The 18,784-nt window shown below is 38.5% G+C and overlaps 1 protein-coding gene across 10 annotated transcripts in view; it reads right to left on the bottom strand.

Annotated features, from left to right (window-relative positions):
* Positions 1 to 18,784, bottom strand: part of LOC101738244 (serine/threonine-protein kinase Wnk) — a 72,385-nt gene that overhangs the window by 42,051 nt on the left and 11,550 nt on the right. For 5 of the 10 annotated variants that reach the window (XM_038021015.2, XM_038021018.2, XM_038021019.2 and 2 more), the window contains 3 exons: positions 10,765 to 10,887; positions 8,945 to 9,079; positions 175 to 312 (listed from right to left, as the gene is read on the bottom strand). In XM_038021015.2, the coding sequence (XP_037876943.1) occupies positions 175 to 312; positions 8,945 to 9,079; positions 10,765 to 10,887 (396 nt within the window). Of the gene's footprint in view, positions 1 to 174; positions 313 to 8,944; positions 9,080 to 10,764; positions 10,888 to 12,093; positions 13,528 to 15,232; positions 15,409 to 18,784 lie in introns of those variants that run through there. The other 5 variants (XM_038021020.2, XM_038021021.2, XM_038021023.2 and 2 more) reach the window with 4 other exon arrangements.

Genomic DNA, 18,784 nt, shown 5'->3' with positions numbered 1-18,784 from the left:
CATACGGCCCACCTGATGGTGAGTGGTTACTGTCGCCCATGGACTTCAGCAATGCCAGGGGCAGAGCCAAGCCGCTGCCTACCAGGTTCGACAGGATGATCTGAACGTGTAGTCAAGTACAGATCAGTCTGCCTCGATCGGTTCGAGGGCGCGTTGGAGACCGTCGCTACTGACCAGATCCTGTTCGGATATGAAGGCGTCGTCCTCCAGCCTGGCGACCAGCTTGTTCCCGCTGTCGTCCAGCTCAGGGTCGCAGAGAGCGCCCTGACCCGAGCTACGCCGGCGGAACCCGCCTACCACGGGCTGACTCGCCTAAAAGAAAAACGAATAATAAAACCAACACATCACTACATAGTATAAAAAAGTCGCTTTCTCTGTCCCTATATCCCTATGTATGCTTAAACCTTTAAAACTACGCAACGGATTTTGATGCGGTTTTTTTTAATAGATAGAGTTGTGGTGAATGGTTTTTCACACACAGATTAACAACGGGAGACGTCCGGAAGAAAAGAAAGACAGGCTGTCAGATTGAGGGAAAAATGTCATGAGATAAAAATTTGTGTTTTACGTTTTTAAAAGGTTCAAAGGATAAAAACCAATTGATTGTTAATGTATACGATTTTAAGGTGCGTGTGGAATAAATAAGTGCTTCCTATACTGCAGTTTGAGTTTAATCCGCAACGACGACAGTTGACAACATATTTCCTAAAATGGTGACCCCGACACGAGAAATTGAGATGTCCCGTTGAAGCCGCGGACGTAATAACGGATGTAGTAACGCAATATAGAAGCCTGCTTTCAATAAATCCACGGAGAACCACAGAAATTAATCGCAAATGTTCATTTCCTTATTACGCCTGAACATTTTTTTTTTCGACAATTTAATTATCAATTTCGCAAGTATTAGTGAGGTCTAATACGAACACCATCAGTGCTGCAGTCTATATATTAGGGACTCTAATAAAAAATAGAATTTCGTATTAAAAACCTTAATGTTATTTATTTCCTTTAATTTTTTATTTTTCTGTGAATGTATTAACTAATATTAATTTTAGTTAAAAAAAAATTTAATACCATTTTGTATTGTAATATAATACTATAATTGGTTATATGTATAATTCCTGCTGAGCGTGTGGTATAGTTAACATTATTTATACAGTTTTATATTATTAAACTAAGTTTATATTTTTCTTCTTAACAATGGCCAGTCAAGAAATACAGGAACAACTGCAACAACTCTTGGCTGCAAATGCAGCGCTACAAAAACAACTTGAAGGAAATGAGAGAGAAACAAAAGTTTGTAGAGTTACAGTCAAATTGCCTACATTTTGGGCTGACAAACCAGCTGTTTGGTTTGCTCAAATTGAAGCTCAATTCCAAATTGCCAATATTGTGACAGATACTACTAAATATAATTATGTTGTAGGTCACCTTGACCAAAGAATAGCTGGAGAGGTTGAAGACATAATAACAAACCCACCAACTGAAGAAAAATATGAAAAATTAAAAAGCATACTTATTCAGCGCCTTTCTGTATCACAAGAAAAAAGAGTTCGACAACTTCTGAGTGATGAAGAACTTGGGGATAGAAAACCATCACAGTTCCTCCGACACCTACGCTCTCTTGCAGGAAGCACACTCACAGACGACAATATTATACGCCAACTTTGGTTACGCCGCTTGCCTCATCAGGCTCAAGCTATACTGGCAGCACAGGCTGACCTTGGCCTTGACAAATTGTCAGAACTAGCCGACAAAATTCTTGAGTTGGCCCAAACTCCTCCTATGGTATGTTCGACCGCAACATCTTCGAACAGTTTAACCCTTGGTTCATTAGCCAAACAACTAGAAGAGATCAGTAGCCAAGTTGCTGCCCTATCTAGGCGACAGAGCCGCCCTTATCGTGACAGATCATCATCTCGCGGCCCTAAAATTTGTTGGTATCATCGGAGGTGGGGCAATAATGCAACTAAATGTGTAACTCCTTGCACCTGGAAGGCGGAAAACCCAAACAGCAGTCAGTAATGGCGGCAACTGATTGCCATAGTATTGGCCGCCGCCTGTTTGTCATTGACCAAGTGACCAAGCACCGTTTTTTAATCGACACTGGATCAGACCTATGTTGTTTCCCCCATCACTGGTTACCAGTAAAGCGAAAGGCTACCAAATACGACTTAAGCGCTGCCAATGGTAGTTGCATTCGGACTTTCGGCACAATTAATTTAAATCTAAACTTCGGGCTACGCCGTAACTTTGTCTGGAAATTTGTCATAGCCGACGTTAACTCTGCAATTATCGGATCTGATTTTTTAGCGTTTTACAATCTTTTACCGGATTGCAGAAATGAAAGGATAGTTGATGGGACCACAGGACTATCATCAATTGCCTCAACCACTGATATTGATCAACCAAGTGTTCGAGCAGTTGCATCTGGAAAGGTCATTTTTACTGAATTATTAGCAGAATTTCCAGACATTACACGACCACCAGGGCTGCCTCGAGTCGTTAAGCACCATACGGTCCATTTCATCAAAACAACGGATGGGCCTCCGATTGCCTGCCGTCCCCGCCGCTTAGCCCCTCAGAAACTAGTTGCAGCTAAGAAAGAGTTCGAGGATATGGTGCAATCTGGTACAGCTCGACCATCCAAAAGTGCCTGGTCATCACCACTGCATATGACAATTAAAAAAGACGACACCTGGCGTCCATGCGGCGATTACCGGGCCCTAAACGCCAGAACAGTTCCAGATAGGTACCCCGTGCGCCATATTCACGATTTTGCTCATAACCTCTCTGGTTCAAAAGTTTTCAGCACCATCGATTTAGTAAAAGCTTATCACCAGATACCGATCGCTGAGGAGGACGTGCCGAAGACAGCAATTGTTACACCGTTTGGCCTCTTCGAATTCCCATTCATGACTTTTGGGCTTCGAAACGCGGGACAGACATTCCAGCGATTTATTGATGAGGTCACACGGGGTCTTGATTTCTGTTTTCCCTACGTTGATGACATCCTCGTTCATTCAGCTGATGAGAATCTTCATCTGAAACACCTTCGAACCCTCTTCGAACGTCTACAAGAATACGGAGTTGTAATTAACCCCTCCAAATGTACTCTGGGAGTAGATGAAGTTAACTTCTTGGGCTATCACATAAACAGTGAAGGGACACGCCCTCCTCGGGCTCGCATCCAAGTCTTATTGGACTTTCCACCTCCTGAGACGGTACAAGGTATGCGCCGATTTCTCGGTATGCTGAACTACTACCGGCGTTTTGTTCCACATGCTGCTCAGTTTCAGGCACCGCTAATTGAGGCTCTCGTAGCAACAAAGAGCAAGGGTGCCAGGCCATTTCCTTGGTCCCCAGAGCTACTTCAGCAATTTGAAGCCTGCAAGCAAAGCTTGTCCTCGGCGACGCTATTACAACATCCTGTGAGTAATTCTAGTTTAGGTCTGTTCACGGATGCCTCCAGTGTTCATATTGGGTCTTGCCTTCAGCAAAAGGTAAATGGTAAGTGGTTTCCGCTATCTTTTTTTAGTAAGAAACTCACACCCCAGCAAAGACAGTGGCCGACTTACTACAGAGAATTATTAGCGGTATACGAAAGTGTTCAACATTTTCGATATATTTTAGAAGTCCAGCATGCCACAATTTTTACCGACCACAAACCACTCTTATATGCTTTCTTACAGAGACGCGAGAAGCTGCCACCTCCTCAGTTAAACCAGTTGTTTTTTATAAGCCAATTCACGACTGACATACAGTATATTAAGGGCGAGGACAATATCGTTGCTGACACAATGTCACGCATCGATATCAACGCCATCGCGCTGGATCAAGATCACGATGCACTCGCGAAGTCTCAGGCTACAGATTCTGAATTGAAAAATCTGTTACAAAATGGCTCTAGCCTGAGCCTAACTAAAATCAGCCCTCCAGAAGCGAAATCGGCAATTTATTGTGACGTTTCTACAGGTAAGCCACGTCCGTATTTGACCCCTTCCTTTCGAAGAACCGCGTTCAACCAACTGCACAACTTGAGTCATCCTGGTATCCGTGCTACCACACGCCTCGTGTCAGAACGTTTCGTTTGGCCATCGATGAAAAGGGACTGCCGTATTTGGTCTCGAAGCTGTGACGCATGTCAACGTAGCAAAGTTTCAAGACACAACTCAGCTCCTACTGGAAACTTTAACACACCATCCGGTCGCTTCATGCACGTGCATATAGACATTGTAGGGCCATTACCGGTTTGCAACGAATACCGATATTGTTTGACGGCAATTGATAGGGTTTCCAGGTGGCCAGAGGTGTGGCCTATGCGCACCATCACGGCAGAGGAAGTGGTGGAAACTTTTACCAGGGAGTGGATTTCCCGTTTTGGAGTACCGTCAATAATCACAACAGACCAAGGATCCCAATTTGAATCCGATTTGTTTAACCGGCTGCTGCTTCGATTCGCCACCAAGCGTATAAGGACTACTTCATATCATCCCTGCGCAAACGGAATGATTGAACGTGTCCATAGACAGCTCAAGGCGGCATTAATATGCCATCAAGATTCATGGATAAGATCCCTTCCCATGGTTTTGCTGGGAATGCGGTCAGCCTTTAAAGAAGATTTGGAAGCCACAGTCGCAGAAACGGTGTACGGTGAACCTTTAAGACTCCCTGGAGAGCTGTTAATAGCTTCCTCGTCAATAGAAAAAATTGAGGATGCCACCGACTTTGTGGTACAATTGCGTAACAAAATGTCATCTATACGCCCAGTGCCTGCTTCTCGACATTGTAAAAACTCTCCATTTATATTCAAGGAATTGGAAAGCGCTTCTCATGTTTTCCTGAGAGACGATACCATCCGCAGGGCATTGCAGCCGCCATATACAGGTCCATATAGAGTATTAGAACGCTCCCCTGATGGGAAAACGTTCACACTGTCCATAAAAAATAACAAAGTTGTCGTGAGTGTAGACAGACTTAAGCCGGCTTTCATAGATCACATTGATGATGAACGGAAGCAAGCCGAGCCTTTGTCTTGTCAGCAAAATCAAGCCTTACGACCAATGGATCTGGAAAATCCGCCGCTATTGCCGCTGCCAACAATGCCGCTGTCAATTCCAATAAAAATTCAAAGTGAGAAAACAAAAGAGCCTTATACCACACGCTCAGGCAGACGTGTCAGATTTAAAAAAATTACTGATTTATAAGAACTACTTGTATCTTGTTACCTGTTGTTACCTATCGTTACCTTGTACTTGTTACTTGTTACCTGTAATTTTCACTTATAATTCTTCGTTTTATACAATTATTCTTGTAATACATTCGCACGTATACCTAATTATGCGTAATATTAAGAGTATAGTGACAATTTTGATTAAGGGCTCTCAACTGGCGTATCTTTCTCCGTGGGGGTGTGGTGTGGTGAATGGTTTTTCACACACAGATTAACAACGGGAGACGTCCGGAAGAAAAGAAAGACAGGCTGTCAGATTGAGGGAAAAATGTCATGAGATAAAAATTTGTGTTTTACGTTTTTAAAAGGTTCAAAGGATAAAAACCAATTGATTGTTAATGTATACGATTTTAAGGTGCGTGTGGAATAAATAAGTGCTTCCTATACTGCAGTTTGAGTTTAATCCGCAACGACGACAGTTGACAACATATTTCCTAAAGAGTGATTGAAGAGGAAGGTTTATATGTATAATAACATCCATTAAATAGTGGAGAAATCAACAATAAATTACAGTTTCCGAAGCGAAGCGAGGGCGGGTCGCTAGTTTTACTTATAAAAGGATAAAGATGAATCAAACTTCCAGACGGTAGTAGAAGTTTATTTATAGACTACACACTATTTTGATGACAGTCTGTCATTAATTACACCATTAAAACCTCTGCTGATTGTTTGTGTGCAAACAGCATTGTGCTGATTCGGGTTAATGACCATTTATTTATTTATTTTCCTTAAATATTGTTGTGTGTATACGACTGTGATGCATTTGCAGACAGTGTTCTCTGTCAAACATAAGATTACAGTTTCATTTATATTTATATTAAAACTATCCTTGAAACACGAAGTGTGTGGCCTTGAAACCGAAGTGGCCCCGGTAAACAGCAAATTAAGGAGCGGACGGTTAGCGTGATATGGACATGTGATGCGTAGAGAAAAGATGCATGTGACTAGGAGATGTATGGAAATGGTAGTGCAAGGTAGAGGGGGAAGAGGTCGACCGAAGAAGACATGGATTGGGTGTGTGAATGACGATATGAGAGAGAGAGGAGTGAGTGTTGAGATGACGGCTGATAGAAGAGAATGGAAGAGAAGAATTAGCTGTGCCGACCCCACCTAGTGAAATAGGGTGGAGAAAAAGAAGAGATCCTTGAAACACGAACATAGTGCACTGCGCAATTCATTGATACTAGAGGTCCCGCAGTAGTCGAAATTCAACTTTAATTAATTGGAATTGTAAGTTTACACACTATTATGATTGTATTTTATACTTCTACAATCACAAAATTCGGCAAGACTACACTATAAAAAATATTAACAAAGACAAAACAATATTTAATCTATTCTCAATTTGACAACAGACGTCTAGAACAAAAGTTTGACAATAAATAGTATGCATGCATGTGTGCGTCAAATACATGGTATGTAGTGTGTATAATGTTTTCTTTATTGATTTAATGTATCTTATAAGCATTATTTTAAAAAAATATTAGCATTGTGCACTTCTTCTCAATATTCTCTATAAGTTTGGAAAATTTCATACTCCTCCGTCCGCGCAATTTTCGTAAAAAGGGATACAAAGTTTTTGCTTCACGTATTAATTCATTGATATAAGACCATGCCAACCCATTTATTAGTAAAAAAATCTACTAAATTCTCATACTAAAATGAGAGTTCAATCTACATTAATAGGGTACGTAATCAGTCGTTCAATCTGTACAGAACCGGTAAGCACATGACCACTTTGAATACATTTTCAATGTGTCACAAAACAAGTAATCATAACATTTCATCTAAAATAAAACAATGTTTCTTAGCTAATTTAAAAAGAGACACCCCTATCTCGAGTATAATTGTTCTCTTTAGTACACGTGACCATTACGCTTCACACGTAGCAAGAGAGGCGACTGAGGAGTGCCCAGGATAGAAACGTTTTTTATTTTATTTGTATGGGTGGACGAGCTCACAGCTCACCTGATGTTGAGTGGTTACTGGAGCCCATAGACAATTACAACGTAAATGCGCCACCCACTTTGAGATGTAATTTCTAAGGCCTCAGTATAGTTACAACGGCTGCCCCGCCCTTCAAAACGAAACGCTTTACTGCTTCACGGCAGAAATAGGCAGGGTGGTGGTACCTACCCGCGTGGACTCACAAAACGTCCTACCACCAGTAAGTAATAGTAATAATAATATATAATACATACTTATAATAATAATATAAAATACATATTTATAATATAAAATAAATACTTTACAAAAAACAAATTAAAATATTAAAGTAAATATTCACTATACGAAGGTAAGTCTTGATATGTCAACAATTTTATAATCGAATTTCGATAATTTTCTGAGCCGGATAAATATTAAAAAAGATACAAAAACAGCACAGACCAATAAACCATTTATAATACTAAATAAAAAGAAAATAATAATGTAATTTTTCAAGTTTTGTGCATCACAAATTGTGTACAAAAAAAAAACCCGACTTCTCTTTTTTATTTTATTTATAAAATGTATTAAGTCGAAATATCTAAATATTATCGCGATAAAAATCTCAAATCTAAATACTTAATTCGGAACATATTGCGAACTTGACATTTAAAGGCGATGATAAAAATAATAGCGTTTGTTTACAAATAGACAAACATCTTGTTTTGAATATTATTACAACAGTTTTAAATTATTTTCTCGAAAACTGCAGACCGTTGCATAACTTTATTCAATAATCGATGAGACAGTTGATTTTATTTGATTTATTTATCTTCATTTGCACAAAAATACAATAATAATATATCAGAAAATATATTTACAAAATAAGCTAACTCATACATTATAATGTTATTAATTTGGAAACTAATTCGTGTTAAAATTGTTAAGCTTAAAATAAAATTGAAATATTTATTCCAATGATTATTGAATAAGTATTGGTTACTAGAATAAATACTGGATTTATTTTATAACAAATTATGCTCCACGGTTTCTCTCATATATAACTCGTAAAAAGGAACTAATGATCATGACGGTTCGTCTCTTTCTTGCTGCTTTGTAACAGACAAACAAACCAAGAAACACTCACGTATCGCGGTGTCTATATACACTTTGTGTACAAAGAGCAATTCATTTTTTCATTCATTCATTCATTCATTCATTCATTCATTCATTCGTTCATTCATTCATTCGTTCATTCATTCATTCATTCATTCAATCCTTCAACCAGTAAATCGGTCCTATATATCGAGGGGTGAAAGGGTGGTTTAAGCGACATATTTAAAACTTTACAGGAGAGCTATTTAGAGGATACAATTTGGAAAAAAATATGTTTTTTATTGCTTAGATGGGTGGACGAGCTCACGGCCCACCTGGCGTTAAGTGGTTACTGGAGCCCATAGACATCTACAACGTAAATGCCACCACCCACCTTGATATGAGTTTCTAAGGTCTCAATATATTACAACGGCTGTCCCACCCTTCAAACCGAAACGCATTATTGCTTCACGGCAGAAATAGGCAGGATAGTGGTACCTACCCGCGTGGACTCACAAGAGGTCCTACCACCATTAAAAATAGTTCTTATAACGTAAAAATCACAACGTAAACGTCATAAATAGTTCTAATGGATCAAAGTTTGTTAATCAAACCTTTTCTCAAAAGTCTTTAAACAGGAAGGAGAGGATAAAAAAATTATCCGTTCAAGTATAGAGATAAAGTACTCACTACGCTTGTGGTCATCGAGTTGAGCATATCAAAGGTGTTGCTCTGCTGAGTATGGATGATGGCGAGCGCATTGTACGGCCTCGGCCCCAGGACCGGAGCCTTCATCACGCCGACCTCCCCTCCGCCCACCACGACCTGCAGCATAGCATTGCAATGACAACTACAAACTAATTCCTAAGACCACAAGAGTCAGTCATAAACATTTCAAACATCTATATAGAACCGGTTAACAGAAGACCACTTTGAATACATTTTCAATGTGTCACAAAACGAGTAATCACAACATTTCATCTAAAATAAAACAATGTTTCTTAGCCAATTTAAAAAGAGACACACCCCTATCTCGTGTATAATTGTTCTCTTTAGTACACGTGACCATTACGCTTCACACGTAGCAAGAGAGGCGACTGAGAAGTGCCCAGGATAGAAATGTTTTTTTTTTATTGCTTAGATGAATGGACGAAATCGCAGCCCACCTGGTGTTAAGTGGTTACCGGAGCCCATAGACAATTACAACGTAATTGTTACCTTGAGATATAAGTTATAACGTCTCAGTATAGTTACAACGCCTGCCCCGCCTTTCAAACCGAAACGCATTACTGCTTCACGGCAGAAATAGGCGGGGTGGTGGTACCTACCCGTGCGGACTCACAAGAGGTCCTACCACCATTAAAAATATTTCTCATAACGTAAAAATCACAACGTAAACGTCACGTTCTAATGGATCAAAGTTTGTAAATCAAACATTTTCTATTTTTCTCAAACGTCTTTCAACAAGAAGGAGTTACTGCTTCGTGGCAGTAGCAAAAAGGGTGGCGGTAACGTAAATTTTGCGTATTTGCTGTCTAGTGCACGATAATTTCCCTTTTTTTCCCTAACTAAGCTGATGGTCTAGGGAGACCATATCAACGTAACCGTAACTAGTAGGTGAGCTCACTGGGCTCAAACCTGACGACGTTGCTAACACGAACCCTAGCAAGAGCAGTGCTTCGCAGAATACCACCGGATCGGAAACGCGACCCATTGAGAAGATCCGGCGAGAAACTCAGTGGGATGTGTCTGTGGGTTAACTTACAGTGGGTTATGACAGGTGCTTGATATACCTAAAAGCACCGCTAGTGGATCGAGGATTCCTATTTTCTCTTCTCGTAAGGCTTTCGATAAGTACCGCTTAGAAAAATTGGTACATTCATTATGGTTAGAATAAACGACACATTACACAATATTCAATTAAAAAACTTAAAATGTTAGCCTTTGTTGCCTGTTAGCGCACCTGACTGCTGCGCCCTAGTACGATTCTCACATCGGGCAAACGTTCGTGTGATGAACAGGTTTTTTTGCTCATTGCGTGGGTATTTTTTATCTACTAGCTGATCCGGCAGACTCAGTGCCTCAATCGATAAATAAAAGACCTAAAATTTTGTATAAAATAAACGTAAAACAAACAAAAGCAATCCGTCCGGCGAAGGACACATCAAAGGAATAACAAAATTGTTATTTTTATTTAACACCGAGCATTTTCATATTTATCTACCTTTTAAACCTTCTCTGGACTTCCGCAAATAATTTAAGACCAAAATTAGTCGAATCGATCCAGCCGTTCTCGAGTCTTTGCGAGACTAACGAACAGCAATAAATTTTTATATATATAGATATATAGATTAATGTATTCATTTAAATGTATATAAGCATGTGTGTGTGTGTGTGTGTGTGTGTGTGTGAGTGAGAAGCTGCTCTGATACCCATAACCCAGGGAATCCTATTATGGCGCCGGATGACCGTGCGCGATTTGTTGCCAGTTATTTAAGTGCCAAACTCACTTTAAACGTCTTTTCCTTCCCGTGTATTGTTTTCTCCTTGGTGGGGATCACAGCGGCGGGGTCTAGATGGTGCGCGGGAGGCTGCGGGATCTGGTGGCCGTGCCCGTGAAGCCCAGAGGTCATCTATAGGACAACAATATCCACATTTTACAAGAAAAAAGGGATGGCAATGACAATTTCTAACTAGAGACTTTTACTGGTGGTAGGACGTCTTAGGAGTCCGCACGGGTAAGTAACACCACCCACCCAGCCATTTCAACCGTGAAGCAGTAATTTGTTTTGGTATTAAAGGTTGGGACAGCCGTTGTAACTATACTAAGACCTTAGAACTCTATCTCATGGTGAATTGCGGCATTTACGTTGTAGATGACTATGGGCTCCGATAACCACTTAACACTAGGTGGGTCGTGAGCTCGTCCACCCGTCTAAGTTATAAAGAAAAGATTTGGCATTGGCAATGTTTATTGGCGACGGTGACTTTTTACGATCATGAAGGCAGGCTGTACTACTTTCGTTAACATCAGATGAATGAACAGAATTTCGACTTCTTTACGATTTATTTGCTAAATATAGATATTATAACGACATAATATAATAATATAGTAGTTTTTATTAAATATAGAAAAGTCTAGTTATATTTTTTAAATATATCAGGTCTGCTTATAATATATGTAGTTAGTAACCTCAACTGAATACAAATAACTACCATGTCTGATCTGAACCTATTATCTACGGGCTCCAGTTATCCTCTTAACATCAGGCGGGTCATGAGCACGACTGCTTGTTAAGAAAAAATACAAATACAGAGCCATTAAAAAAAAATTAAAAGCAGCTTTATAAATTGTGATTAAATATAGGATGAATTCAAGTGTGTACCCAGGTTTATCTACCCAATAATGCGTATGTACGTATATAAAACATACGGACTTTTTGGCGGGAACGCGAGGAGTGAAGTTGTGTGATTTGTTTTATTTTGTCTATTTAGTGTTTCTTCAGGTTTAAATGTGTAATAACGGTGGTTTATTAACTGTTTAATATCTGTGAAGGTACAAAAATGTGGGAAAATGAAACAAAGCCGCTGGACGAAACTTCTCGGGATCCTCCAAAAAGTCCACTGAAAAAATCTTAGTAAATGACTACCATTTTACTAAGATTATATTTCATCCTGGGTTAATGTCTCAAATTAAACATTTTCATTTCATTTCACTCCATATTATCATTTTTCATAAAAATAAGAATATAAATTTAAATAAGACATGACTTAAAGGTCTTAGTTACCAGGTCATAAAATCACTTTAAAAAAAAAATTAAACATACTGTTGCACATACATAATTCGAAGACAAAAACATCCGTCAATAAAATTCTGTTGTTCACTACGCAAACTTAATTGATAACTCCGAAACAGTAGACGTTCATACACAAACAAATTAACATTAAAACTTATAATTCTCATGAACTCGAATCGATATTACCGGAACCAAACATTGAATCATCCGATTACACCGAACTTAGAGAACAAAACAAAATAAAAAATAATAATAATAAAAACAACTAATCACTGCATGCGATCAATGCGTTTATCAATCGATATATCATTATTCACAAACAATACAATCACGGGAACAAGCGTTTCGATGTTTTAATTTTTTAATTCAGTATCGCTCTTTTAGTAAGGATGCATAGAGATGCGGTGACGGCGAGCTAATCTCGACTGAATGGGAAGAGCCATACAATTACATTGTGATAACGGAGAGATGTCTCGACTGCGAACGTTAAAGTTTACATGTGTGCGTATTCGTGTACGTGTACGTGATATAAGTGATATTAATAACACAACAACGATAGCGGGATATATGGAGTGGGCAGAATCGAAGGTTAAACATTGGTAACAGGATCATGCCGATCGAGGCAAATTTATTGCGATTTGCATATCAGATGACTTAACTACGCAACAGTACCGACGGCGCAATGTACACAAAACTACATAATTATTTTTTACCTACCCTACTTAATTCGTAAATTGAAGAGGCAGTTGAGTTGCCGCATTTCAGCTGGAGTTTTTTTTTTTTGTCCTACCTAAGCTGGTGAACTCACTGGGCTCAAACTTGACGACGTTGCTAACACGAACCCTAGCAAGAGCCGTGCTTCGCAGAAACGCGACCCACTGAGAAGATCCGGCGAGAAACTCAGTGGGCTGTGTCTGAGGGTTAATTTACTCGTCGAGCCCTTCGTCGTAAGCGACGAGTTCGACGAGAACGGTGACCGGGCAGCTGGAGTAATTAACTCTCAAATGTATTGAAAGGCACGATTCATTTGCAGACTCGTAATTAAATTAAGCGCACTGGCACCGTCATAAGGACTAATTCGGTTCAAATAAGGAATTAAAAATGAAAACGACATAAGATTAACACCGAATGTCTCACTATTGAAGATTATAACAAACTGACTACGGATTACAGAGTTTCCGATCTCAAAAAATCAACGTTAATATTATGAAGTCACATACCGTAATTTTCTCAGATTAAGCCTGTCAAATTTAACCTACATTGCTCGGTTAATATTTGAATGTTCCATATAATTTTCGCACGGTTAGCACTGTTGTGCATCGCAAAAATACACGTTGCCACTAAATTAGATAATCTGCAGGAAACTAACTGCTTCAACTATTCTGCAATTGAATGATGATAGAGCACCAAGTGGCCCCCAATGGAATGATACATATTTTTATTTTAAGTACACAAATATATTAATCACACGACGTGGTAACAAGATTTAGAAGTTTCCTTAACTTTTAGTAAAAACAACCTTCCAATACCACGCACGGTTGCAAAATCAATCTATTTTTCGTCACAACAAAAGCCGTCCCATTGAAACGATTCAATATGTTTAACCCAAACTTGGATGTCCAAGTCTCGAACAAAATTAAACTTAAAAAGTTTTCAACAACATTTAGAAAAAAAGATATAAATAACATCGATATAGTCGAACTCAAAGTGAATATGCATTATTAAGAATAACTAAAAAAAACTGGTCAGATCTTGATAAAATTTAAATGAGACCACACGAGAAACACCATATTTCAAATAAAAGATCTTCAAATCGGTTTAGATAAATTCTGAGGCAACACATATACAAAAAAAATACTGTCAAACTGATAAACCTTTTGAAGTTATACTTCTTTAGGCGCGTTATGAAAAATTGATGAGAGTGAAATTTTACGATGCGCGCGCACCGTGACACAAAATTAACAGAATGAAGTTGCCCACTAAATCGCTCATTACAATACGACCGATGTAACTTGGCGAGTCTGAATATAGCCGCAGGTAAACTTTCCGAACCGTACCGAGAATTACCGAATTTCTACGATGTCAAGAAAAGGGATGTCCCATATGCGTGTTTGAGGATGTTGTTTAATAATATTTTTTTTCAAATTGAATAAAATTTAAATAAAAAAAAAAGAAATAAATTTAATGAAAATAAAGTATAACTTCTTACGCGCGTACATAAGTACACGCATCCTTTTTTTTTATAGACTATGATTTATCTAGTCTAGTCTAGTATCTAATCATGATCATCTTATAAACTAGTCTATGATTGATGTTCGCCATCTCAGCTTATAAAAATATGAGACTTCAACAACCGAACGACTAAGGCCACAGTAATGTTTACCGTAATTACTGATTACCAAGCAGAGATCGGATGATATTTATTTTTAGATGGGTTCTAATAACAAAACTCGTTAACGCTTGACATTTTGACATATTGCACCTTTAGAATCAAAGTGGCATAATCCAAAATTCTTATTTTTAGTAGACTCCAAAAATGTAACTGAGGAATAGTAATTTTTTAGTTATTCAATTTTAATACGAAAGAGTTTTTTTTATTGCTTATCTGGGTGGACGAGCAAACAGCCCACCTGACGTTAAGTGGTTACTGGAGCCCATAGACATCTACAACGTAAATGCGCCATCCACCTTGAGATATAAGTTTTAAGGTCTCAGTATAGTTACAGCGGCTACCCCACCCTTCAAACCGAAACGCATTACTGCTTCACGGCAGAAATAGGCGGGGTGGTGGTACCTACTCGTGCGGACTCACACGAGGTCCTACCACCAGTAATAACGCAAATTATATTTTGCGGGTTTGATTTTTATTACACGGTGTTATTCCTTCACCGTGGAAAGAAATCGTGAACAATTGGTACGTATTTCATTAGAAAAATTGGTACCCGCCTGCGGGATTCGAACACCGTTGCATCGCTAGATACGAATGCACCGGACGTCTTATCCTTTAGGCCACGACCTTTGTCCTTTTCTGGATTTAAAGACTATTTAAATTTTATAAACTCTATCAGTTTACAGTGGAACAGAAGAAGCTGGAGCTGAGGTCACGTTTGCTGACCGAAAGCCGTTAAGACAGACTGTTAGAGTTCAAAATCCATGATCTCAAAAAAAAAGATTGACTTACATAGAAGACCCGGACCAAATGTAAACTAATATCATCAGCAGAGACGTCATAACATCACATCCAAAACGATCAACACAAATATTAACTCACTACAAAAAAAATTAATCTAAAAAAAAGCAATACGATTTTACTCAAATTAAAAATTTATATAACCGTTGTCATTGAAGGCGCTCACTCGAATAACGCTGAAGACATTTTTAAAACAAAATCGACTAATGATTAATGATTTCCAGAAATCATTCTGCCTGTATTAACGATTTCGGAGAACATAATGACACTTAAGTAAGTTGCTCTCTAATTACACTTATAAATTTATTTGTTTCACACGCGCTCACCGACCTTATTATAGAATTGAAAATCGCATAATTTGATATTTGATGTAGGGCCCGAGACGGTATTTTTTTAGGTACTTTTATAAGCTTGAATCGAATTAATCGAAATCTATAATAAATTTTTAAAAAGTGATTCTTTTAATTTAATTTCTAAACTAAGATTTCATAGTCTTATGGATTTTGAAATCGGTAAATATATATTCGCACTTATGATGCTGGATCTTAATTAAGTTATGTTTCACAATGAAAATAGGTAAAAAACATATCCAGAAAAATCATGAACATAAAACTAATTCTTCAATCGTACCAAATTACATATTATGGCCAACTTTCAAATCGATTCTAAACTATTATAGCAGACGTAAGCTAAAATCGATTTTCAAATATCGTATTTTATACTTATTCAATAGTGCACATATAGTGCATTTTGAATATGACATGTCATTTCGGATCCTCTCGATCCACTAACGGTGCTTTTAGGTACCTCAAGCAGCGGTCATCGTTCTCGTCGAACCCGTCGCTCGCGACGAAGGGCTCAGCGAGTAAATTAGCCCACTGAGTTTCTCGCCGGATCTTCTCAGAGGGTCGCGTTTCCGATCCGATGGTAGATCTGCGAAGCACTGCTCTTGCTAGGGCCAGTGCTAGTAACGTCGTCAGGTTTGAGCCCCGAGAGCTCACGTACTCGCTCCGTTACGCTGACATAGCCTCTAAAAGCTGTCTAAGCTTAGGTAAGAAGATTTTTTTTTATATTGCATGCACAAAATCGCCAGGTCACAAGTTTATTCGTTTCATAGGCCATTCGATATTTAACTAGGTATACCTCAACAAGGCTTCCGTTTCTAATCTTGTTATCGAATATCGTTAGTTTATGACTACCATAAATCACATTATTAAGTGAACTAATGGCCACAGTTAACGAATTATCAATATGATTACAGATTAAATAAAGGATAGTACTTTTCGGCTAATATAACACGTTACTACTTGGCATAACCCTCCTCATGTCTACCCTGCTCTGATCGAATGCCCTATTATCTGAATTCAAAAAAGGAGACTCTCGACTGTATCTTTTATGTGTGTTATCATCATCATCGTCATCAGAACTTTTTCTATGTGAACAGATTTCGATCTTCTCATGTACCTCCGTTTAAATTCTATCAAAATCTTACTACTAATTTTAGAGTTATACTTAATAATGCTAATTTCATTTCCATTGACTACATTGCTGAAATACATATACCCTTTTTATTTTGTGAAAGCCGGTTTTCTTTTTGGTTATTTTTTGTTTATCGATTTGACTACTGATGCCTCGGAGAGTTCCAGCGCTATTATAAGAACCCTTTATTATAGTGACATAGTTAAGTACAATGGCAACAAGGGTGATGAAAAGCTGTTCTTTTAGTCTCCTCATTTCTAGTCTGATCACATTTTCGGACATGCATAAGGTATCACGTTTTATCGGATCCTCCTGATCCATTCTTGGTGCTTTTAGGCTCTCCAGGCACCGGTCGTCGTTCCCCACCGTCCGTAGACACAGCTCACGGAGTTGCTCGCCGGATCTTCTCAATGGGTCGCGATTTCGATCCGGTGGTAGATTCAGAGAAGCACTGCTCATGCTAGGACTACTGTCAGCAATTCTATGGTTGATAATCGAAATAATAATTATAATAATATATAAATTATTATAATATTATTTATTATGATGAAAGATGAAAGGCGATTGCATGCAGCAGAGATGCGAATGTTGCGATGGATGTGTGGAGTAACGAGAAGGGATAGAATACGGAATGAATATGCTAGAGGAAGTCTGAAAGTGGCACCTGTGACAGAGAAGCTGAGAAGTGCGCGTTTGGGATGGTATGGACATGTGATGAGACGAAATGAAAATGAGGTTGTTAAGAGAGTGTTAACTATCAATGTGGAAGGATATAGAGGAAGAGATATAGACCTAAGAAGAAATGGATGGATTGTGTGAAAGACGATATGGGTAAGAGGGGAGTGAGCGAAGAAATGGTATATGATAGAAGAGTATGGAAGGAGAAAACATGTTGCGCCGACCCCAGGTGACTGGGAGAAGGGCAGGATAATGATGAATAATATTATTTATTAATAATATGATAATTGAAATAATAAGGTTGATAAGGAGTAGGCAAAAAAACAATACGCGCAAAAATTATGATTATCAAGCCACCTGTTATCTATGGGTGAAACTGGATAGGCCGGATTTGCATCAAAATTTATTATAAATATTTTAAATAAATTGCAATATACATATAAACAAGATTATGAAAAATTGTTGGTTATGCCACTTTTGCGCTAGCGGCCTCATTTCATAGTGCCCGGCAAGGAAGGAAGATGAACCTACCAACAGTATGGCGGCTCCCGCCTTTGCGAGAGGTGATACTTAAAAAATGTCTAGCCAAAATCCAAGCTGCCAATTCTAGCTACAAATATATCGACGACGCGGCGCGTCTTGGAACGCTATCCGAAACGCAAAACGTGATTTTCCAAAAAAAAGTTTGTTTGTACACTATAACATCATTTATTATGTGACACAGTCAAATTTATAAAGTTTGTCTTGATCAAATATTGTGCACGAATCATAAATTCGCCTTAAAATACAAACAGAACACGTACGATGCGTTTAAACTTATATAAGTTTTGAACAAATTTATTTTGCACGACAAATAAGTTTTGTAGTACTTTTTAAGTTGGCCGTGTCAATTGAACAAACTGTTTAAAGTTGTCCTAACCTTACTTTTTGGTTATTTAAGTTTTTTTTTTTTTTTTCGTTTACCGGTTATTTAAGTTTTTTTTTTCTTTCGTTTACCCAATGTTGCATTGTTGTCGAAAGCTTATTGGGTAAGATTACTTCATCGACGCGTCCGTGGTCTGCTGAACCGATATCCTAATCATCGTAAGGGAACCTAACCTGCTTTACATCTACTGTTTATTATAATGTGATATGTAATACTGTGTATTACTGGTGGTAGGACCTCTTGTGAGTCTACACGGGTGGTACCTCCACTGTCCACCACCCTGCCTATTTCTGCCGTCAAGCAGTAATGCGTTCCGGTTCGATTCAATTACTCTCTCTCTCTTATTTTATCCTTAGACGTGTGAATAGGCTTACGGCCTACCCGGTGTTAAGCAGTCACGGAAACCTATAGACATCGCAATTTGAATGCCACTACCAACACCGAGATCCCAATCTCAATTG

The sequence above is a fragment of the Bombyx mori genome, chromosome 27 (assembly GCF_030269925.1).
Source record: "Bombyx mori chromosome 27, ASM3026992v2".
Lineage (NCBI taxonomy): Eukaryota > Metazoa > Arthropoda > Insecta > Lepidoptera > Bombycidae > Bombyx > Bombyx mori.
This window is presented reverse-complemented; position numbering and strand designations above follow the sequence as displayed.